This window comes from Lissotriton vulgaris, chromosome 3_1 (assembly GCF_964263255.1).
Source record: "Lissotriton vulgaris chromosome 3_1, aLisVul1.2, whole genome shotgun sequence".
In the NCBI taxonomy this organism is placed as follows: Eukaryota; Metazoa; Chordata; class Amphibia; order Caudata; family Salamandridae; genus Lissotriton; species Lissotriton vulgaris.
In genome coordinates, this window is record NC_141689.1 from 239013675 (window position 1) to 239031914 (window position 18240).

Here is an 18240-nt window from a genome sequence, read left to right on the forward strand (position 1 = left end):
GGGTCCTGTACACAACCTTTCTGCGGAGGTAACCACAAATTTAGTAGATCATTGGAGGAGTACCTGAGTATGTCAGAGCCGCTAGCAGGGGGTGCCGCTAGGACAGGGGTCATGGCCCCTGGCCCCGTGCGGTCACGGACGGGCACAGACGGGCTCCTCTCTGGCTCGTCTCAGGCGCGACTAAGGCGCCCCCGGCGCGCAACCGCTGCGCGCTTGGGCGACGAGAGGGCATAAATGCCCTGCCTGGTGGGTGGAGGTGGTGGTGGTGGAGGTGGTGGTGGAGGTGGTGGTGGTGGTGGATGTGGTGGTGGTGGTGGAGGTGGTGGAAGTGGTGTATGTGGTGGTGGTGGTGGATGTCATGGTGGATGTGAAGGTGATGGATGTGATGGTGGATGTGGTGGATGTGGTGGTGGATGTGATGGTGGATGTGATGGTGGATGTGGTGGTGATGGTGGATGTGGTGGTGTTGTGGTGGATGTGGTGGTTGTGGTGGATGCGTTGGTGGATGAGGTGGTGGATGAGGTGGTGGATGAGGTGGTGGATGTGGTGGTGGTGGATGCGGTGGTGGTGGATGCGGTGGTGGTGGATGCGGTGGTGGATGTGGTTGATGTGGTGGTGGTGGATGTGGTGGTGGATGCGGAAGTGGTGGTGGATGTGGTGGTGGTGGTGGATGTGGTGGTGGATGTGGCGGTGGATGTCATGGTGGATGTGATGGTGGATGTGATGGTGGTGGTGGTGGATGTGGTGGTGGATGTGGTGGTGGTGGATGTGGTGGATGCGGCGGTGGTGGTGGATGCGGTGGTGGTGGTAGTGGTGGATGGGGTGGTGGTTGTAGTGGATGTGGTGGTGGGTGTGGTGGTGGTGGGTGTGGTGGTGGTGGTGGTGGTGGTGGATGCGGTGGTGGTGGATGTGTTGGTGGTGGATGTGGTGGTGGTGGCTGTGGCGGTGGATGTCATTGTGGAGGTGATGGTGGATGTGTTGGTGGATGTGATGGTGGTGGTGGTGGATGTGATGGTGGATGTGGTGTTGATGGTGGTGGATGTGATGGTGGATGTGGTGTTGATGGTGTATGTGGGGGTGGATGCGGTGGTGGTTGTAGTGGATGTGGTGGTGGATGTAGTGGTGGTGGTGGATGTGGTGGTGGTGGATGCGGGGGTGGTGGATGCGGTGGTGGTGGATGCGGTGGTGGCTGTGGCGGTGGATGTCATGGTGGATGTGGAGGTGATGGTGGATGTGTTGGTGAATGTGGTGGTGGATGTGGTGGTGGATGTGGTGGTGGTGGATGTGGTGGTGGTGGATGTGGTGGTGGTGGATGTGGTGGTGGTGGATGTGGTGGTGGTGGTGGTGGATGTGGTGGTGGTGGATGTGGTGTTGATGGTGGATGCGGTGGTGGTGGATGCGGATGTGGTGGTGGTGGTGGATGCGGTGGTGGTGGTGGATGCGGTGGTGGTGGTGGTGGATGCAGTGGTGGTGGTGGATGCAGTGGTGGTGGATGCGGTGGTGGTGGATGTGGTGGTGGTGGATGTGGATGTCATGGTGGATGTGGAGGTGATGGTGGATGTCATGGTGGATGTGGTGGTGGATGTGGTGGTGGATGTGGTGGTGCTGGATGTGGTGGTGGTGGTGGATGTGGTGGTGGTGGATGTGATGGTGGATGTGGTGGCTGATGTCTGATGGCAGCCTTTAGTGTATATGACCTAAAGAACTGCGCTGATGTCTGATGGAGCCTATAGTGTCTATGACCTAAAGAACTGCGCTGATAACTGATGGAAGCCTTTAGTGTCTATGACCTAAAGAGCTGTGCTGATAACTGATGGGAGCCTTTAGTGTCTATGACCTAAAGAGCTGCGCTGATAACTGATGGGAGCCTTTAGTGTCTATGACCTAAAGAGCTGCGCTGATAACTGATGGAAGCCTTTAGTGTCTATGACCTAAAGAGCTGTGCTGATAACTGATGGGAGCCTTTAGTGTCTATGACCTAAAGAGCTGCGCTGATAACTGATGGAAGCCTTTAGTGTCTATGACCTAAAGAGCTGTGCTGATAACTGATGGGAGCCTTTAGTGTCTATGACCTAAAGAGCTGCGCTGATAACTGATGGAAGCCTTTAGTGTCTATGACCTAAAGAGCTGCGCTGATAACTGATGGGAGCCTTTAGTGTCTATGACCTAAAGAGCTGTGCTGATAACTGATGGGAGCCTTTAGTGTCTATGACCTAAAGAGCTGCGCTGATAACTGATGGGAGCCTTTAGTGTCTATGACCTAAAGAGCTGCGCTGATAACTGATGGGAGCCTTTAGTGTCTATGACCTAAAGAGCTGTGCTGATAACTGATGGGAGCCTAGTGTGTCTAAGTAACCTGGGTGACAGTTCTGCTGTCTTTATTGGACCTAAGGAACTGTGCTGATGTCTGATGGGGCCTATAGTGTCTTGGTAACCCAAGGAACAGTTCGGTGGTCTGCTGTCCATAATGCGAGCGGGCTGGTGCAACCCGAGGGTAGCTCTTTGTATCATGAGGGGCAGCTCTACTATTTATGATATTCAGGTGTGCTTTTCTTACTTAAGAAATATCTATACTTTTTATGATGCGAGTGCATGTTTATGTAACCAGAAATATTACTCCACTGAAATTTACAAGCCTGGAAAACAGCGAAAAGTTACTAACACCCTTCTTCAATGACTGAGTCAACCTTCCACTTTTGATGTATTAGCTTGTAGGTGATTTAAAGGTAAAACAAACCCTCGAAACATAGCTAGGAAGGAGTAGATGCTCCCACAGTATATGCAATGCAATGGTTTTGGATAATGTACACAGATGAAGAGATCGTGAAGGGTTGGGGGTGGGGGAGAAGTTTTTGGGCTTAGCCCTACTGACCGGAGGAACTGAATATCCGGAGGATGCAACTGACTGTTTAACTATAAGCGTTTTATACTAATGCTGTCCATGGTTTGTGATAAACCAAATAAATCTTGTAATAATAAAAATAAAAATTATACTATAATATAATGTACAAATAAAAACAGTAGCTATAAGAAAAACGTGCACGTTCTAGTGAGTTGCTGTCCTGTTTCCTGTGCTGCAGATCACCATCGTACACCCTGAACTCGAACACAGAGCATCTAACAAAGGGTAACGCAGCTCGGCGAAGGTCCTCGTTCAGCAAAGTGCGCGAAAATTGCCGTACAATTCCATTTGCAAACATGTTTACCATCGCATTATATGTATTATATATTTCACGAATGCGTGCAAATAGGTTCTCCCTTTGGTACAACGAGCACCAGGTGTATGCATACGTTTATAAACAGTAGACGCATCACTACATCAACAGCTCCCTGAGTTACAGATTAATATTTTGAAATGTAAAGCCAGGCGTACAGAGCCGTAGGGGGCGAGACCTGTTGATATATAAAAGCATTGGTACAATCATCACAACAACGGCACCCTGACGGGTAGAAAGGGTGTAGCTGGGTAGAACGAGATGCCCATTTAGGCGCTAGGCCCCGCACCCCCTCGCTCCCCGTCTACCAGCGGGTCCACGTGCCCCACATTTCAAAGGTGAAAGCCGGGCCCGGAAAAAAAACACGTTGTGTGCTAGATAGCGCTGAGACAGTAAAAATGCAACCCCTGGGGCAGGGGCGTGGCTACCAATAGCGCAGCATGTGCAGGGGCACCAGGGCCTGGATGAACGCAACAGTGAGTTCTAAGGACGCCTGTGTGAATAGGGTACTGCGGGGAATTGTGCATTTAGGCTTGTGTCCACGTGCATAGTGTTCTGTATGCAAGCGTCGTGTAGGCGGTGGATCACCATCGTACACCCTGAACTCGAACGCAGAGCATCTAACAAAGGGTAACGCAGCTCGGCGAAGGTCCTCGTTCAGCAAAGTGCGCGAAAATTGCCGTACAATTCCATTTGCAAACATGTTTACCACCGCATTTAACGCTACTAATTTTAGGACAAGAGTCAGAACGGATTTTTTGCATGGATAATGTGCCCGATCTACGCACCAATGTATCACCAACTTATAGGTGATGATAAATGAAAGTTTAAAACCTAGGGGATCCTAGTGTTAAAATGAATGCAAAACATATTTTGCACCAGTTATTGTTGCCCACTTCATAGCGCCAAATGTAAACGAAGCCCTGAGTCCGAGCTGAAGTGACGGGAAGATGGTTGGAGTATTTAGAAGGGAGCAAAAGAAGTATGAGGGACAGAGCGAAAGAAGGAGAAACACGAGAGAAGTGAAAGTATGGCCGGCGGAGGGCATTGCTGTGGGGAGAGGGGAGGAGAAATGCGACACGGCGGGCAGGGGAAGGGGCGGAGCCCGGAGAGCGGCATGAGGGTGTGAAGCAGCAGGGGAGGAGTGCTACTGGCGATTGACTGGCGATTTGATGATGCGCTTGCGCATTGACCTAAAAGCGACGGGCACAGCATCAAATCGCCAGTCAATCGCCAGTCTAGGTAAAGCTTATTTAAGCCCCTATAGAGCTTCGCCAGCTATGCGCATGCGCACAGCAGGCGAGCCCTAAAAAGGACCTATAATTTAGTGAATCTCAAAGTAAGAATAACCGAAGTGTGCACTTTTGTAGCAAAAAAATAGCTAAAACTCTGAACATCTAATTTCTAAATGGCGGTGCCTGATTTAATTATTAAGACACAAGAGTACTTCTAGCTAAAATGGAGAATTCTTCAAAAATGGTTTTCGTTTCGACTGTTTGATTTATAGGCATTCATCTAGGTATTCTAGGCTATATAGGTTTTGATAAACAGAGGGAAACAGGGCCTGTGTCAATCATGGAATGTTTCTTGGCTTCACATGTCTTGTTGCTGGTAAATGCTATGACTCGAACATCGTTGTGTGTCTCCAGATGTAGCTACTGCTGGGCGTGCAACTACAAATTATGTGGAGTGGTAGAATCCTCCAAATTATACTAGGAACAGTTGTGAGGAACGAACTGGTCCTATATGGACTGTAATTATATTTTGGATAGAACAGATCACTGGCAACCCGTCCTGATTATTCATGAATGCAACAACTCAAAAATCCAGGAGAATTATCACAGAGCAGCAGCATTCAACCATTCAAATTACTTTATCCTTAGCACCAAATCTCAAGTGCCACTTTGTGGTTCATTGAGGCCATTTAGTAGGCATATAATTATTATTTTTTGTATTTAATATTTCCATTCAGTTCAACTTATAACACAATAGTTAGAAAATTCATACATCAAAAGACTGTTTTTCACACCCTTGGAATATTTGTGCTTTGTATCCACCCATCTGAATCCAAATGGCCAAAGAGGTATTTGTCCTTCAAATAACCTAGTTTCTAGTTGCTTACATTTTCGAGTTTTGACCCTTTTCTAAATTAATATTTGTCATTGCATTGTAAGCTCATGTTTCACAGTTGCTTAATTTTTCTTATAAAACGTTAGTTTGATTTTCACTCAAACTCGAGGATATTTGAAGTTCGTGCCGTTTAATGCACAGTAGTAAAGTTTGGGGGTTTTTATGCTGCACTTACCTTTGTGTCTCAGGCCAAGGGATACATGATCAAAGATCATGGGCTAAACTGGGAGCCATTGCCAAACTGGACGTCTCAACAAGAGAGGTGAGATGGCAGGCATAAAAGAAGGGAAAATGAGGCAGTTGGGAGAAGAGGGGGTTTAGTAAGAGGGGAAGGTGAAACGTGAAAGGGAAATTATGGGCGTGTTAGAATAGTCAGAAGGAGAAGGGTGGGGTACATGGAATGATTTGTAAAAGTCTACAGACCCTGTGGCCATGTGAGGTCATCAGCAGCTAACCTCAGGCATTACAACAATATGTCATAAAGCTCCAAGAGTGCTCGGGACCGAATGGGAACGATGCATCTTCCCACCTCTCACCACAACTGATCATACATATGGTACGACAAATGGTAGACTGGGAAAGGGAAACCGGATAGGAGCGAAAACAGAGACACTGGATAACTCCCTTCACTTCATCACTCTCCTGGGCATAGATATCTACAGACTAAATGGTTTTCCACAGGCAAATAGGAAAGCTTTCAATACTCTGCCATGAACATCTAGCCTCAACAGTGAAAGAATATACCTTAAGGATAGCTCTGTGTAACCAGCTCTTTGCGTCTTTAGTGTGAAGCAGGCTTTTCTTAAACTGAACTATTACAGGACATAAGTGGCCCCTAAAAGGCTGGTCAAACTCCCTCCCTAGTGACATACCTACTTCTAACTTTATATTTATGAGCGTTCTGAGATTAGTTGAATTAGTTTCTGATTTGTATATGCAACTAAAAAATAACTTACATTCGCTCATAATCTATTTTGTTAAACCTGATGACAGATGTGTCAATTACTAAACACAGCTTGTACCTTAAAGGCAAAGTCCTTACATATATCATAATCAATGGTTCTTTGACAAAATCCTTTCTGTCACTTCACACAAAGTTCAAAAGACTGAAATTAGTTCCACGTCCTTGAATATAAAAGTTTAAATAAAAAAAAAACAGTTCTAAGTGCCTCTTCCCAAACGATTTGGCTTCTAGAATGATTCTCTGTAATATAGATGCCTTGTCAGGAAGATATTGTTCCTGTAGCATACATCACAAATCTCCAAAAACAAAGGGGCCCTGTCTGCAGCTACACAGTAATTCAATTGCCTAGCAAGGACTCTGTGACACTGAGGAAAGGTATATCTGGCAATCCAAGATAGCTGCTGTCATCTCCACACCTCATACGAGCTTGGGACTCCTGGGAACTGTAGTTCCTGGTTAATCACATGAAGTACAGCCTCCATGAGAGCAAAACCTTTTGCCAGACAACACCATCAGCCACCAAAAGACTTGGCTCAGGGGGGCATGGAGCACAGCGCCCACAATATCTGAACGTTCAATAGTAAAGCCTCGCTCCTGACACAATATCATTTTGAAGTGTAGAATTGTTTTCTTATAGGAAAATAATGTAAAAGTCTAAATTTCACTATAACTATCCAACTTATGTTGCATTTTCAGTATCCAATGCTGTTTTCTAAGCCTGTTCATTCGGTGGTTCACTTTGTCGTCGCGATTGCTGGAGCAGCTTCCAGTATCAGACTGGGATGCAAACAGATAGGTTTGAAAAGCCTTCTTGAAGACCTAGTGTTCATCTGTTGAGTGACTAGGGAGTGAAGAAAGCGATGTAGGAATGTTTGTCCTGACCTGTCTTTCCCTAACAGGGCATGGTGACTTGTAGCATCTGGTTTGATTATATTATGCAGTTAGGAAGGCATTATTATGATGTGCTCTGGAAGACGTCTGTGTTCAAGTCCAAGCATGACAGTCAAAACTTTAGGGATTCTAACAGTTAAGGACAAACCACTGACAGCAGCATGTGGACCTAGAGTGTGAAGGTGAAAGAAGAATGCATTGAGTAATGTTCCAGCAACATGCCAGAAGCACAGCTGATACACCCACAAGTCCTATCCCCAATCAAACCATCTAAGCTAAGAGTTAAAGAAGGTTCGGGAAAAGATTGCTACAATTGAACTTGATGTATCACAGCTCAACCTCAAGGATGAAGTAGCACAGGATACAAGCATGACTATATGCTGTCCTGTTCTCAACTGCCTAATGCATTATATAACTTTCTTGCTGCACGCCAACCAGTAAGTAGCTGCTGTGGTTGCTAAATGGCATCTTCTCTGAGCTAACTCAGTTATCAACGTAGTCAAAAGGCCCTATTGCAAAGGCTTTGCTTTAGAAAAGCTCTTTGTACAAACTCATTGTCTTAACTGTTGACACAGTTGAATACAATTATTTAGCCCATGTCTGTGTGTTTAAGGAGTTAGTTACCTTGAGTTTGAGTTGGTTCTTTATCATTCATCTCTTTCCTCTGCCTTCAGTTTCTACTGCTATTTATATGATACACAAATTCTGATCCACCTTTTCAGAATTCTGTCATTGACAATAGCTTGTTCGTGGGACGTTTTGTCTTCTGTTCATTCCTAGATGCACAACAACTTTCTTAAACTTAAGGCTGACAAGACTACGATCCTGCTGAGCAGAAGTGGTAAGAATTGCCTGAAATCAACGGCCTGATCTCAGGAACGTGGCAACCTACCAAATCCTGCCAAAGCAGTAACAAATATAGAGTCAAATTTATGAAAAATCTCTTTCTCACCCTGGATCAACACAGAAATCTCTTTTTTTATATTCTACTCTTGAAACAGATGTCCACTAACTTCCTCTGACCAATACTGGTCCATGCCATTATCTCACACAAAATGCAGTTCCATTGCTATGCATTTAGAATTTAGGCTGCCCAAATTGGTATTAGTGATGTTTGAATTTCATTCAATGGCCAGAAAATCACAGGAGTGTGATACAACAGTGTTCCTGTCTATGTGGTATGTGAGCTGGATGCAGCCAAAGTTTGTAAGGAGTTATGAGAAGAGGGAGATGAGCTTGTAAAACGGTGTGAAATCACTGTTTGAGAGCGGGGTATTTGAGGAGGAGCATCAACTTGGCACTTGATTAGTTTAAGAATGATTGCCATATGCTGAAAGAAGGTAGACAGGATTCAAAAGGGTTCTATGTATACGTTAAGTCAGGATGTTCTTGTAAGGTCTGGCAGACGTAGGCCCTATAGCAATCCTACCACTCTACTTGCTTTTCATATTTCTGTTAGTTAGTTGTAGGAAATGAGGAGGATGGAGCACCCTGCCATGATTAGTTTCCTTTCTTTTATAGTAACTGGCTGGGACTTTGTATGATGGTACTGGCTGGCTCTTCCAGACATATTTTTAAACTCACATACTTGGATATGTAAAACGTTTCAGCTATGCTGGGTTCTCCTTATTATCCTAGCCTGATCCTCACAACCTCTTATTTTCTCTCTCTCTTACTGCTTGACAATTATTACATGCTTTCGATATTATAGAATTCTTCTGTGCTCCCCCTTTGTTCTTAGGGCTTGCATTAGCAACAACCTTTTGTTTCCATCAAAGCAGACCTTAAAAAGACATACTTAAGAGGGACTTTCAGTCAGGCATCTTCCTCCACTGATCTTTCACATATTTCTTTTACCTACCACACGTAAAATATAGGGCAATGGGTCAGCCAACTTAAAATTGGCTCATCTTACTATGAGCGACAGCAATTCTCTATGCTCATTTACCTGAAAATTAGCCCCCTTCTTTGGCTGGGACTATTGCACCTAAACCTTACTTTGTCTATGCTTCTTTATTTCCATCCCATATCTATTTAATTTTTCTTTGCTTATGTGACATTCAGTGCTATAAAACGAATTCAAACAACAAACATGTTCTCAGGGAAAGATACTTATTTCAAACAAAGAAGATTTGGAAATTATATTTGTTGTGTTAAAAGCTTATGTGGTGTGGTGTTGTCAGTGCCCGCTGAATGACGAGTTCTTTCACGGGTGCAGATGAGGTTTTTGAGTCTCTAGTTAGCAATGGGACAGGGCAAATTCATTTAGGGGCCGCTATTGTAGAACAAGTTAATTTTCTATATTACATTTACGTATTTTGCATAAGGAAATGATATGCAGGAGGAGAAAAAGGTGAGAGTATTGTATTGAGATTTTAGAAACAGAGCTTGCGAGATAACAATTTCCTCCAAATTCTCCCTACTATATACATTATTATTTAAGAGAAGACCTTTTTTGCAAAGTGCATGGCTATATCTGATGATTTCATCTGATGGGTTTTTTCTATCACGGCTCCCTTAACTGTTTGCTATTTTGCTTTTAGGAAGAGATTTTCAGCATCAAAGTAATTTTCTATGTTATGTTTCAGAAGATTATAGTAACAAAAAACAGCATACTCTTTCTATATTGACAAATTACGCTGCATTTAAAAAAGGTTTTAGCTTCTTTTAGGCGTGGTTCAAAAGCAGGTTTTAAAGTCTATAATGAAAGGACTCAAAAGAACTCAGGAGCTGTGCATTTGCATTTCATGTGTAAAAACATTAATAAATATGAAATCAATCCTTTTCTTTACAGCTCCTTGATAACAAGGCTTTGCACAATTACAGTAACTATGTTTTAATTAAATGGCAAAAGTGGAGTTAGAACTTTCTGTTGCTAACCCAATTGAGGAAGGATCTCAAGACCTGGCTCTTCGACTGAACCCCGGCGCCCAGAGAGATCAGCAGCTCCCCTCCCCCTCAGTGCCTTGAGATCCTTACGGGTGGGTAGTCGCGCTATACAAACCCCTGATTGATTGTTTGATTGATTAGGAACCCAAGTTTCCATGGTCAGAAATATAGCCACAGTCAAAATATGAATAAAAGGGTTGCATATAATGAAGGCCTCAAAGATCAGTAATAATCCTCTCAGCTCATTGATCATTTAAAGATATAAGAGAAAACAATTACAAACCTCTCAGGTGGAATGAATGTCTGCTGAGGATTCCTTCTAATATTAAAGTATTATTGTACCATTTCATTCTTCATAAGCAAATATAAATACTCAATTAGATTACAAGACCCACATGTTACTTGTTACTCACCCATCTAATATTAGACTTTCATACACTGCCTTTTTATCACACACAGGGCAGATCCATGTGGGTTTCTTTTCATTCATTTGCAGATAAAGTGCAGCGTCAAAGCACTGTAAATGTGTGCAGGTAATGGCACGACATGGGATGGACAGCCTCATTTTTCCCAGCTGAAGGACAAAAAAATTGCATTATTTTGTAGCACACGTCACCCACATGCACACAAAAATGGTTATCCACAGTGGGGTATACATTAAACGATGCTTGTGTAATATTACGTGCCATCAAGATACATCAGTGATTAGAAGACATAGTACATTAAGCTGCCAAAAAGTGCACCAGTGAAATAGCTATGTACGTGATACACTAGCCAAGAGAAGATGAATTTATTGGAGTCCTTGCTTAGGAGATAAACCTATCCTTCCAATTTTCAAGGGTGAAAAACTCATATCAAAATATTCAACTTTTCTATCTGGTAAACAATTATATCAAGCCTGTCCCACATGTCAAAGGCGATGACTCTTCCTTTCTAATGGATACAGGACACAGACAATCAAGACTTGTGGGAAGTTCAAAGTGAGCCGCAGCCACACTCTTCTACTGTTAATAAGACTAGGGACCACAATACCTAGTGTAGATGCCCATAGTGCCAACGATTCAACACATTTCAAAACCAACTTGATGGCCCATTGCAGTAATTTTGAGGAAAAGGAGCCTTTGAGACATATTCTCATTGTGACATTCTTAATCACTGCCCTCTGATATCTGAGAAGAGTAAATGCACAAATGTACAATAAAGTAATTAAAGCATGCACAACTTTGGGTACTGGTGAATTCAACCAAAACAAAACTTTTGATTTGGTTGCACCTTAACCATTCTACCGGTGTACAAAATGCCACTGTAATGTTGGAACATGTTAGCCAACATCCTTGCTAGAAGCCCTCTTCGCCGACACGATCACCGACCTTGTCGCAACCCACGCCATCGCCCCCATGGACTACATACTATTCGGAGACCTGAACTTCCACCTTGACAACCCCAGCAACCCCAACTCCACCACCATCCGAGACAACCTCGCCAGCATCGGAATGAAACAACTCGTCACCACACCAACCAACAAGGCAGGACAAAATCTCGACCCCATCTTCACAGGAGGAAACAGCACCAACTTCAGTCACACCACACAACCCCCTTGGACTGACCACCACTGCATACTCTTCCTCGTCAACAAACCCAAGCCACCCAAACCCTCCCCACGCCCCGCAAAGAAACTGAAGCAGGATCACCGAGGGCAACTGAAATCCACCCTCAACCGCACAACTTCCCACCGATAAAACCAACTACAAACACGCAGCCAGGGAACTCCACAGATGGATCTCCACCTGTGCAAACAAGCTCACCCCGTTATGCAACCCCAACAAACAGCGTCCAAGGAAAGCCGCCTGGTTTACCACTGACCTCCAAAAAGCCAGACGCATCTGCAGACGCCTGGAGAGGAACTGGAGAAACAACAAAACACCGGAAACACCGGAAAACTACACCACCTACAAGGACGCCTTTAAAAAATACCACCAACGCAACAGAACCACCAAAAGGACCTTCATCCACAACAAATTCCTTGCGAACTATAGCCACTCCAAGGTATTTTTCAGCGTCATCCAGGAATTCACCGAACCCTCCCAGGACCTTTGCAACAGGCTTGGATCCGACTTCCACCTGATGATCAAAAACCTCTACGACAATTTCAACAACCATATGCCCAATCCCGTAGCCATCCCGACCGCCGGCAACACCAACCAGCTAACCATATCCTCCTGGACACCTATCACGACCGAAGAAACCGCCTCAACCATGAAAGGCATCCACTCGGGGGGCCCTCTCAGACCACTGCTCACCACACATCTACCACAGAGCTGCCACCACCATCGCACCCAATCTACAACGCACCATCAACACCACCTTCGAGACAGGCACCTTCCCCAATGACTAGAAATGTGCAGAAATCAGGCCCCTGCTCAAGAAGTCCTCAGCAGACCCGGCGGCCCTGAAGAACTGTTGGCCCATCTCACTTTTTCTGTTTGCAGCGAAAGTCGCGGAGAAGACCGTCAATGCAGAATTGACAAGGTTCATCGAAGACTACGCCCATCCTCGACCCTTTCCGAGTCCGGATTCCGCAGCAACCACAGCACCGAGAACGCCCTACTCGCCGCCACAGACGACATCCACACCCTTCTAGACCAAGGCCACACAGCAGCCATGATTCTACTCGACCTTGACACTGTCTCCCACCGCACTTTCACAGCCAAACTACACAACGCTGGTATACATGGAGCTGCCCTTGACTGGATCCAGTCATTTCTCACTGGCAGAAGCCAAAGGATCAGGCTGCCACCCTTCCTCGCCGAACCCACATAAATCAACTGGGGAGTCCCACAAGGCTCATCGCTCAGCACAACCCTCTTCAACTATCTACATGGACCCCCTCTCTGCCATCGTCTGTCAGCACGGCATCAACACAGTATTCCAGGCAGGAATGCAGGACATCGCAGCCTGGATGAGAAACAGCTGCCTAAAGCTCAAGTCGGAGAAGACAGAAGTCCTCATCCTCGGAACTACCCCATCGGGATGGAACAACACCTGGAGGCCCACTGCCGTTGGCACCCCCATTACCCCCACGGACCACACTAGAAACCCTGGCATCATACTCTACTTCTTCCTATCCATGAGCTGTCACCTCCATCTGCTTCAACACCCTCTGGATCCTCCGTAAGACCTCCAAATAGATCAAGTCAAGGAAGACAGTCACCCATGCACTCAGCACCAGCAGGTTGGACTACGGAAACGCCCTCTACGCCGGCATTAACAAGTCTCTACTCCGCAAGCTCCAGATGTATCAAAACACCGCTGCCAGACTAGTCCTCGGTATCCCTCGACACAAGCACATCAGCCAACACCTACGAAAGCTTCACTGGCTCCCTGTCGAGAAGAGAGTCACCTTCAAGATACTCCTCCATGCCTACAAATGCCTGGACAACACCGGACCCCAATACCTTAACAATAGAATCACCCTCCACGTGCCCAAAAGGAACCTCCAATCCGCCCACCTCGTCCTCCCCTAAACCCCATCTTTCCACAGAACCAAAGCAGGGGGAAGATTCTTCTCCCAAAAGATTCTTCTCCCACATCACGGCAAAGACCTGGAATAAGCTCCCGATCGACATCAGACACGCCCCGTCCCTGAACACCTTCAGGAAGGCTCTCAAGACCTGGCTCGTCGGGTGAACAGAACTGCTGACCCCTCCCCCACAGTGACTTGATTGACTGATCTTGCAGACAGAACATCTATAAGATCCCAAGCACTAACTGAGTTCTGGCATTTCCGATTTAGGAGCAAAAGTGGTCAGCATAAAGAAAATGTTGATAAATACAATGACAGTTGTTCCTAATGGGAATATTTCTGTAAAATAATAAACAATTAATATATCTGCCAATATGTGATATTCAGAAACACTTAACCAAGAGAAAATGTTTTCAAACAAACAAATGGAAAATGAATGTGTATTCAAAAGGAACATTTTCATCTTTTTATCTGACGGCGTTTATGAATACAACAAAGTCAGCAATAACAATTCTGTATTCATAGTTACGTCTCACACAGCCCATAGGATTGGTATTTGTTTGAATCGAAATTTGCCTAGCTTAGTACCGGTAAGTTTCAATTCTATTAAGGACACGGAGGCGAGGATTATGCTGTTCTTTCTTCGCTTTAATTATAACATTTTCTCACAGCAGCTTAAGAAAAGTCATCAACATTTTTATCCCACTGAAGGGAAAAACAATCAATATGAAAACACAATGAACTACAATATCCATGAGTCCATAAGGTACTATCAGCCATCAGTCCGTCCACAGTGTCTACATCTCCAAGAAAGACCCTCATCAACATTGTCCTTCCTCCTTTTTCGCGCGTACGCCTTTGAGTCACTGATCTTGTGTGGACGCATCATGTCCTGAAACCTAGAAAATACAGTGTAAAGAGTCTGTAAAGCCGGTATTGCTAAACAGAACCCGCATTCAAGGAACACTGCCAGCAGAATTACACATACTATGCAACAAAGCAGAAAAAGAATTACTTACCGCCATACGGGCGGGTTCGCACCACAGTGCCGAGGGTGGGATAATCCTTGCCTCCGCGTCCTTAATAGAATTGAAACTTACCGTTACTAAGCTAGGCAAATTTCGATTCTATGTCAGGACCGGAGGCTCCGATTATGCTAGTTTAAAGCTTACTCACCACTAACTGTGCAAGATCCACTACTGGTTTAAAATAGAACCGTTTGAACGTGGAGTCCGAAAACCAATCCGCGGCTCGCATCAAGTCTTCCAAGCGAGCTCCAAAGAAAAAAGCCTTTGAAGCCATTGCACCCCTAGCTGAATGGGCGGCGAATTGCTTTGCGTCTATACCCTCCTCCTGCATGGCCCAACGCACCCACCTAGCAATGGTGGGGGAAGAGACTGCCTTGTGAGGTTTCCTTAATGCAATAAGAAGTTGTCTTTCGCCCGGAGGGCGTAACTCCGAGGTTAAGTCCTCGTACGACTTGAGGCACTGCTTGGGCATATCGACAATAGCCAGATACGAAACTGTCCTGGAAGCGGATTTCGCTCTCTGACCAATCATAAAGGTCGCCCCTTCTGGGGAAAAACTTGTGCCGAATGTCCAAAGCCGGCACATCCGAAACTCTGCGACAAGAGACCAAACATAAGAGCATTGCCAATTTAGCCGAGATTTCCTTCAAGGAAAGATATTGGTTAGGCTGGCAAGACAAAAAAACAGATTAAGGACTAAATTGACATCCCACAAAACCAAATAACGCGGCTCCGGGGTTAAAGATAAACGTATACCCTGCAAGAGTCGACGCACAAAAGGATGTTCTCCCACCGGGGAACCATCAATCGGCGTGTTACCTGCCGAAATAGCGGAACGCATAGCGTTGATGGTCCGATAGCCCAGACCGTTGGACGTCAGCTCCACCAAGAAATTCAAGATCGGAACGATTCCTGCGACCACGGGATCCAAATCCCGCCGAAGACACCAACGTAGCCACTTCGTCCAGGCTGACCGATAGCGCTTAGAGGTGCTGCTAACCCAGGCCCTCAGCCGGTCCCAAAAGGCCTGGGAGCGACCAGCGTCTCCTGAAAGGCACCATACCATGAGGCGGAGAAAGCCCTGAGCGAACAGATGATTCTGCTCTCTGTCCGGATTCCGAAGAAGATGAGGAAAGAGGGGGAGTAGGATTGGAAAATCCCAAGAAAGTTCCAGAAGAACTGGAAACCAAACTTGGTACCTCCAAAGCGGCGTCACCAGTAACACATCTGCCTTCTGATGGCGGAGCTGAGCCGCCAACCTCACTATCCTGGAGAAAGGAGGGAAAGCATAACTCCGTTCCTGACCCCCACTCCTGCAGGAAAGCGTCCGTAGCCTGTGCTAGAGGGTCCGGTCTCCAGCTGAAGAACCTCAGAAGCTAATGGTCCAGACGAGACGCAAATAGGTCCATCAAAAAAGGGCCCCTGAGGCCGACCAACCACCTGAAAATCTGCGCATCCAGCTTCCACTGACTGGAGTCCCGCAAATGACGGGAATGCTAGTCCGCAATCTGATTGGCTTGGCCCGGCAGATACTCTGCCATTACTGAAATGTGGTGAGCCTAACAGAAACCCCAAAACTCCTTAGCCAAGTTTGCCAGGGCTTGAGAACGAGGTCCTCCCAGGTGGCTGATGTAACGCACCGCAAAGTCGTGGTCCATTCTGAGTAGGACACATGAACAAACCCTGTCCCTGGTCCAGCACTGGACCACAAACGAACCTGCCAGAAGCTCCAGACAGTTGAAGTGGAGCTCTTGTCCGTCCAGTCTATCCGTCAGCGCCAGGACACCTCCGGGTATTAGAGCGCTCTATAAATTTGCAAAATAAATAAATAAATAAATAATGACCAAACGCCTCCAGTAGAAATATCGCCGCAGCGGGCTCCCTACCCCAACCTGCTGGCGTCGGACTCTGTGATCCCGAAGATGGCCCTGCCATTCCAGGCGTCCATATGGGCAAGCCACCAGGACATCTTCTCCTTTGACCTCGTCTGACAGAAGAACCAACTGGTCGTACGACAAACCTCTCCTGAGGTGGTGCGCCTTGAGGCGCTGCAGTGCACGATAGTGCAGGTGCCACGGAAAGATTGCCTGGATGGACGAGGAAAGCAGCCCCACCACCCGGGCAATCTCACGGAGGGTGTGGTTTCTGGAGATTGTTTGACGCAACTGATGCCGAATCTTGGCGGGAGACGGGAGACTCAGAGATGCGTGGATCGAGTCCACTACGAACACCAAGAAGACTATGTTTTGCGTCGGGGAGAGAACTGACTTGTCCCCATTGATAATGAACCCCACGCTCTGCAGAATACATACCGTCTGCTGCACCAGAGCGGTCAACGTTTGAGGGCACTGTGCCATGAGGAGGATGTCGTCCAAGTAGACAATCATCCGAACCCCCTGACTCCGCAAGAACTCCACTGCAGGGTGAAGGATCCTTGTGAAGCACCAGGGCGCGGTGGACAGTTCGAACGGAAGTACGGTGAACTCGTAAACCTGTTGCCTCCTTTGGAACTTTAAAAACCGGCGGTGCGGAGGATGGATCGGAACGACCAAATAAGCATCTTTTAGATCCAACCTCGCCATCCAATCTCCCGAGAGAACATCCCGGAGGAGATGGATCCCCTCCATTTTGAAGTGCCGGTACACCAACCACCCATTAAACTCCTTCAAGTTGATGACCGGCCGTCGTCCCCCCGTCGGTCTTCTCTACCAAGAAAATATTGCTCAGAAAACCACAGGGATGTAGATCTGACCAACAGATTGCCCCTTTGCATAGGAGCTTGGAAAGTTCCTCGTCGATAAAATGAGTGTCTACTAAGGAAAAGCTGATGGGACGAGGAAGATTTGTTTGATGAGGTGAATCGTAAAATCCGGTGTGAAAACCCTGAATGGTCTGTAAGACCGAAGCATTGCTTGTCACAGTTCTCCAGGCCTCTTGAAAGGCCGCTAACCGCCCCCCGATACGGACTTGAGAAGGGGAGATTAGACTTACCGCTGGGTGAAGGACCGCCTGCATTGTTTTTGTATCCTCCACGGCCACAGAATCTTTGCCCTCTGGCCGGGTAAAAGTTGGTGAAATTGGTGGAAGTGTTCTACTGACCCCGCCTGGAGCCTCGTCCCCTACCAGGATTGTTCTGTCCACCACGGCTGGTCCCTTGGCCCCAACCACGGCCAGCCCCATTGGAAAAACAAGACTGGGCCTTGTCCAAGCTCGTGAAAGTGGCTAAAAATTTTCCAAGTTCCTTCACAAAAGGGTCTCCAAAGAGGCCCCATTGTGCCACCACACCTGCCTCAGAGGAGGCCAAGTCTCCCAACAGAGCACAGTTGGCGTTACCTAAAAAGATAATCGCCCACTGAGCCCAGTTCGAAAGAACCTCGGGGATATGGTCGATCCTGTCACCTACGTTTCCTCGGCCATATCTAAAATCTTTGTCATTGGCCCAACCGCGTCTAGGAGCTTGTCCTGACAGGAACGCCAGGAGCGGTCCATCTGCTTACGGGGATCCTTAGTAAACTTAGCCATGAAGGTGGCCAACTTGGAGTCAAGCTCCGGAGTATGGGCCACCTTCCCTTCCAAAGTTGGACGAGAGCACTCTGCCCT

General features: G+C 46.5%; 1 protein-coding gene across 3 annotated transcripts in view; it reads right to left on the reverse strand.

Moving 5' to 3' along the window:
• PIAS2 (protein inhibitor of activated STAT 2) overlaps nucleotides 1-18240 on the reverse strand; it is a 515220-nt gene that overhangs the window by 213113 nt on the left and 283867 nt on the right. For all 3 annotated transcript variants that reach the window (XM_086960351.1, XM_086960352.1, XM_086960354.1), the window contains one exon: nucleotides 10503-10663. In XM_086960351.1, coding sequence (XP_086816477.1) covers nucleotides 10503-10663 — 161 coding nt within the window. The remainder of the gene's footprint in view (nucleotides 1-10502; nucleotides 10664-18240) is intronic.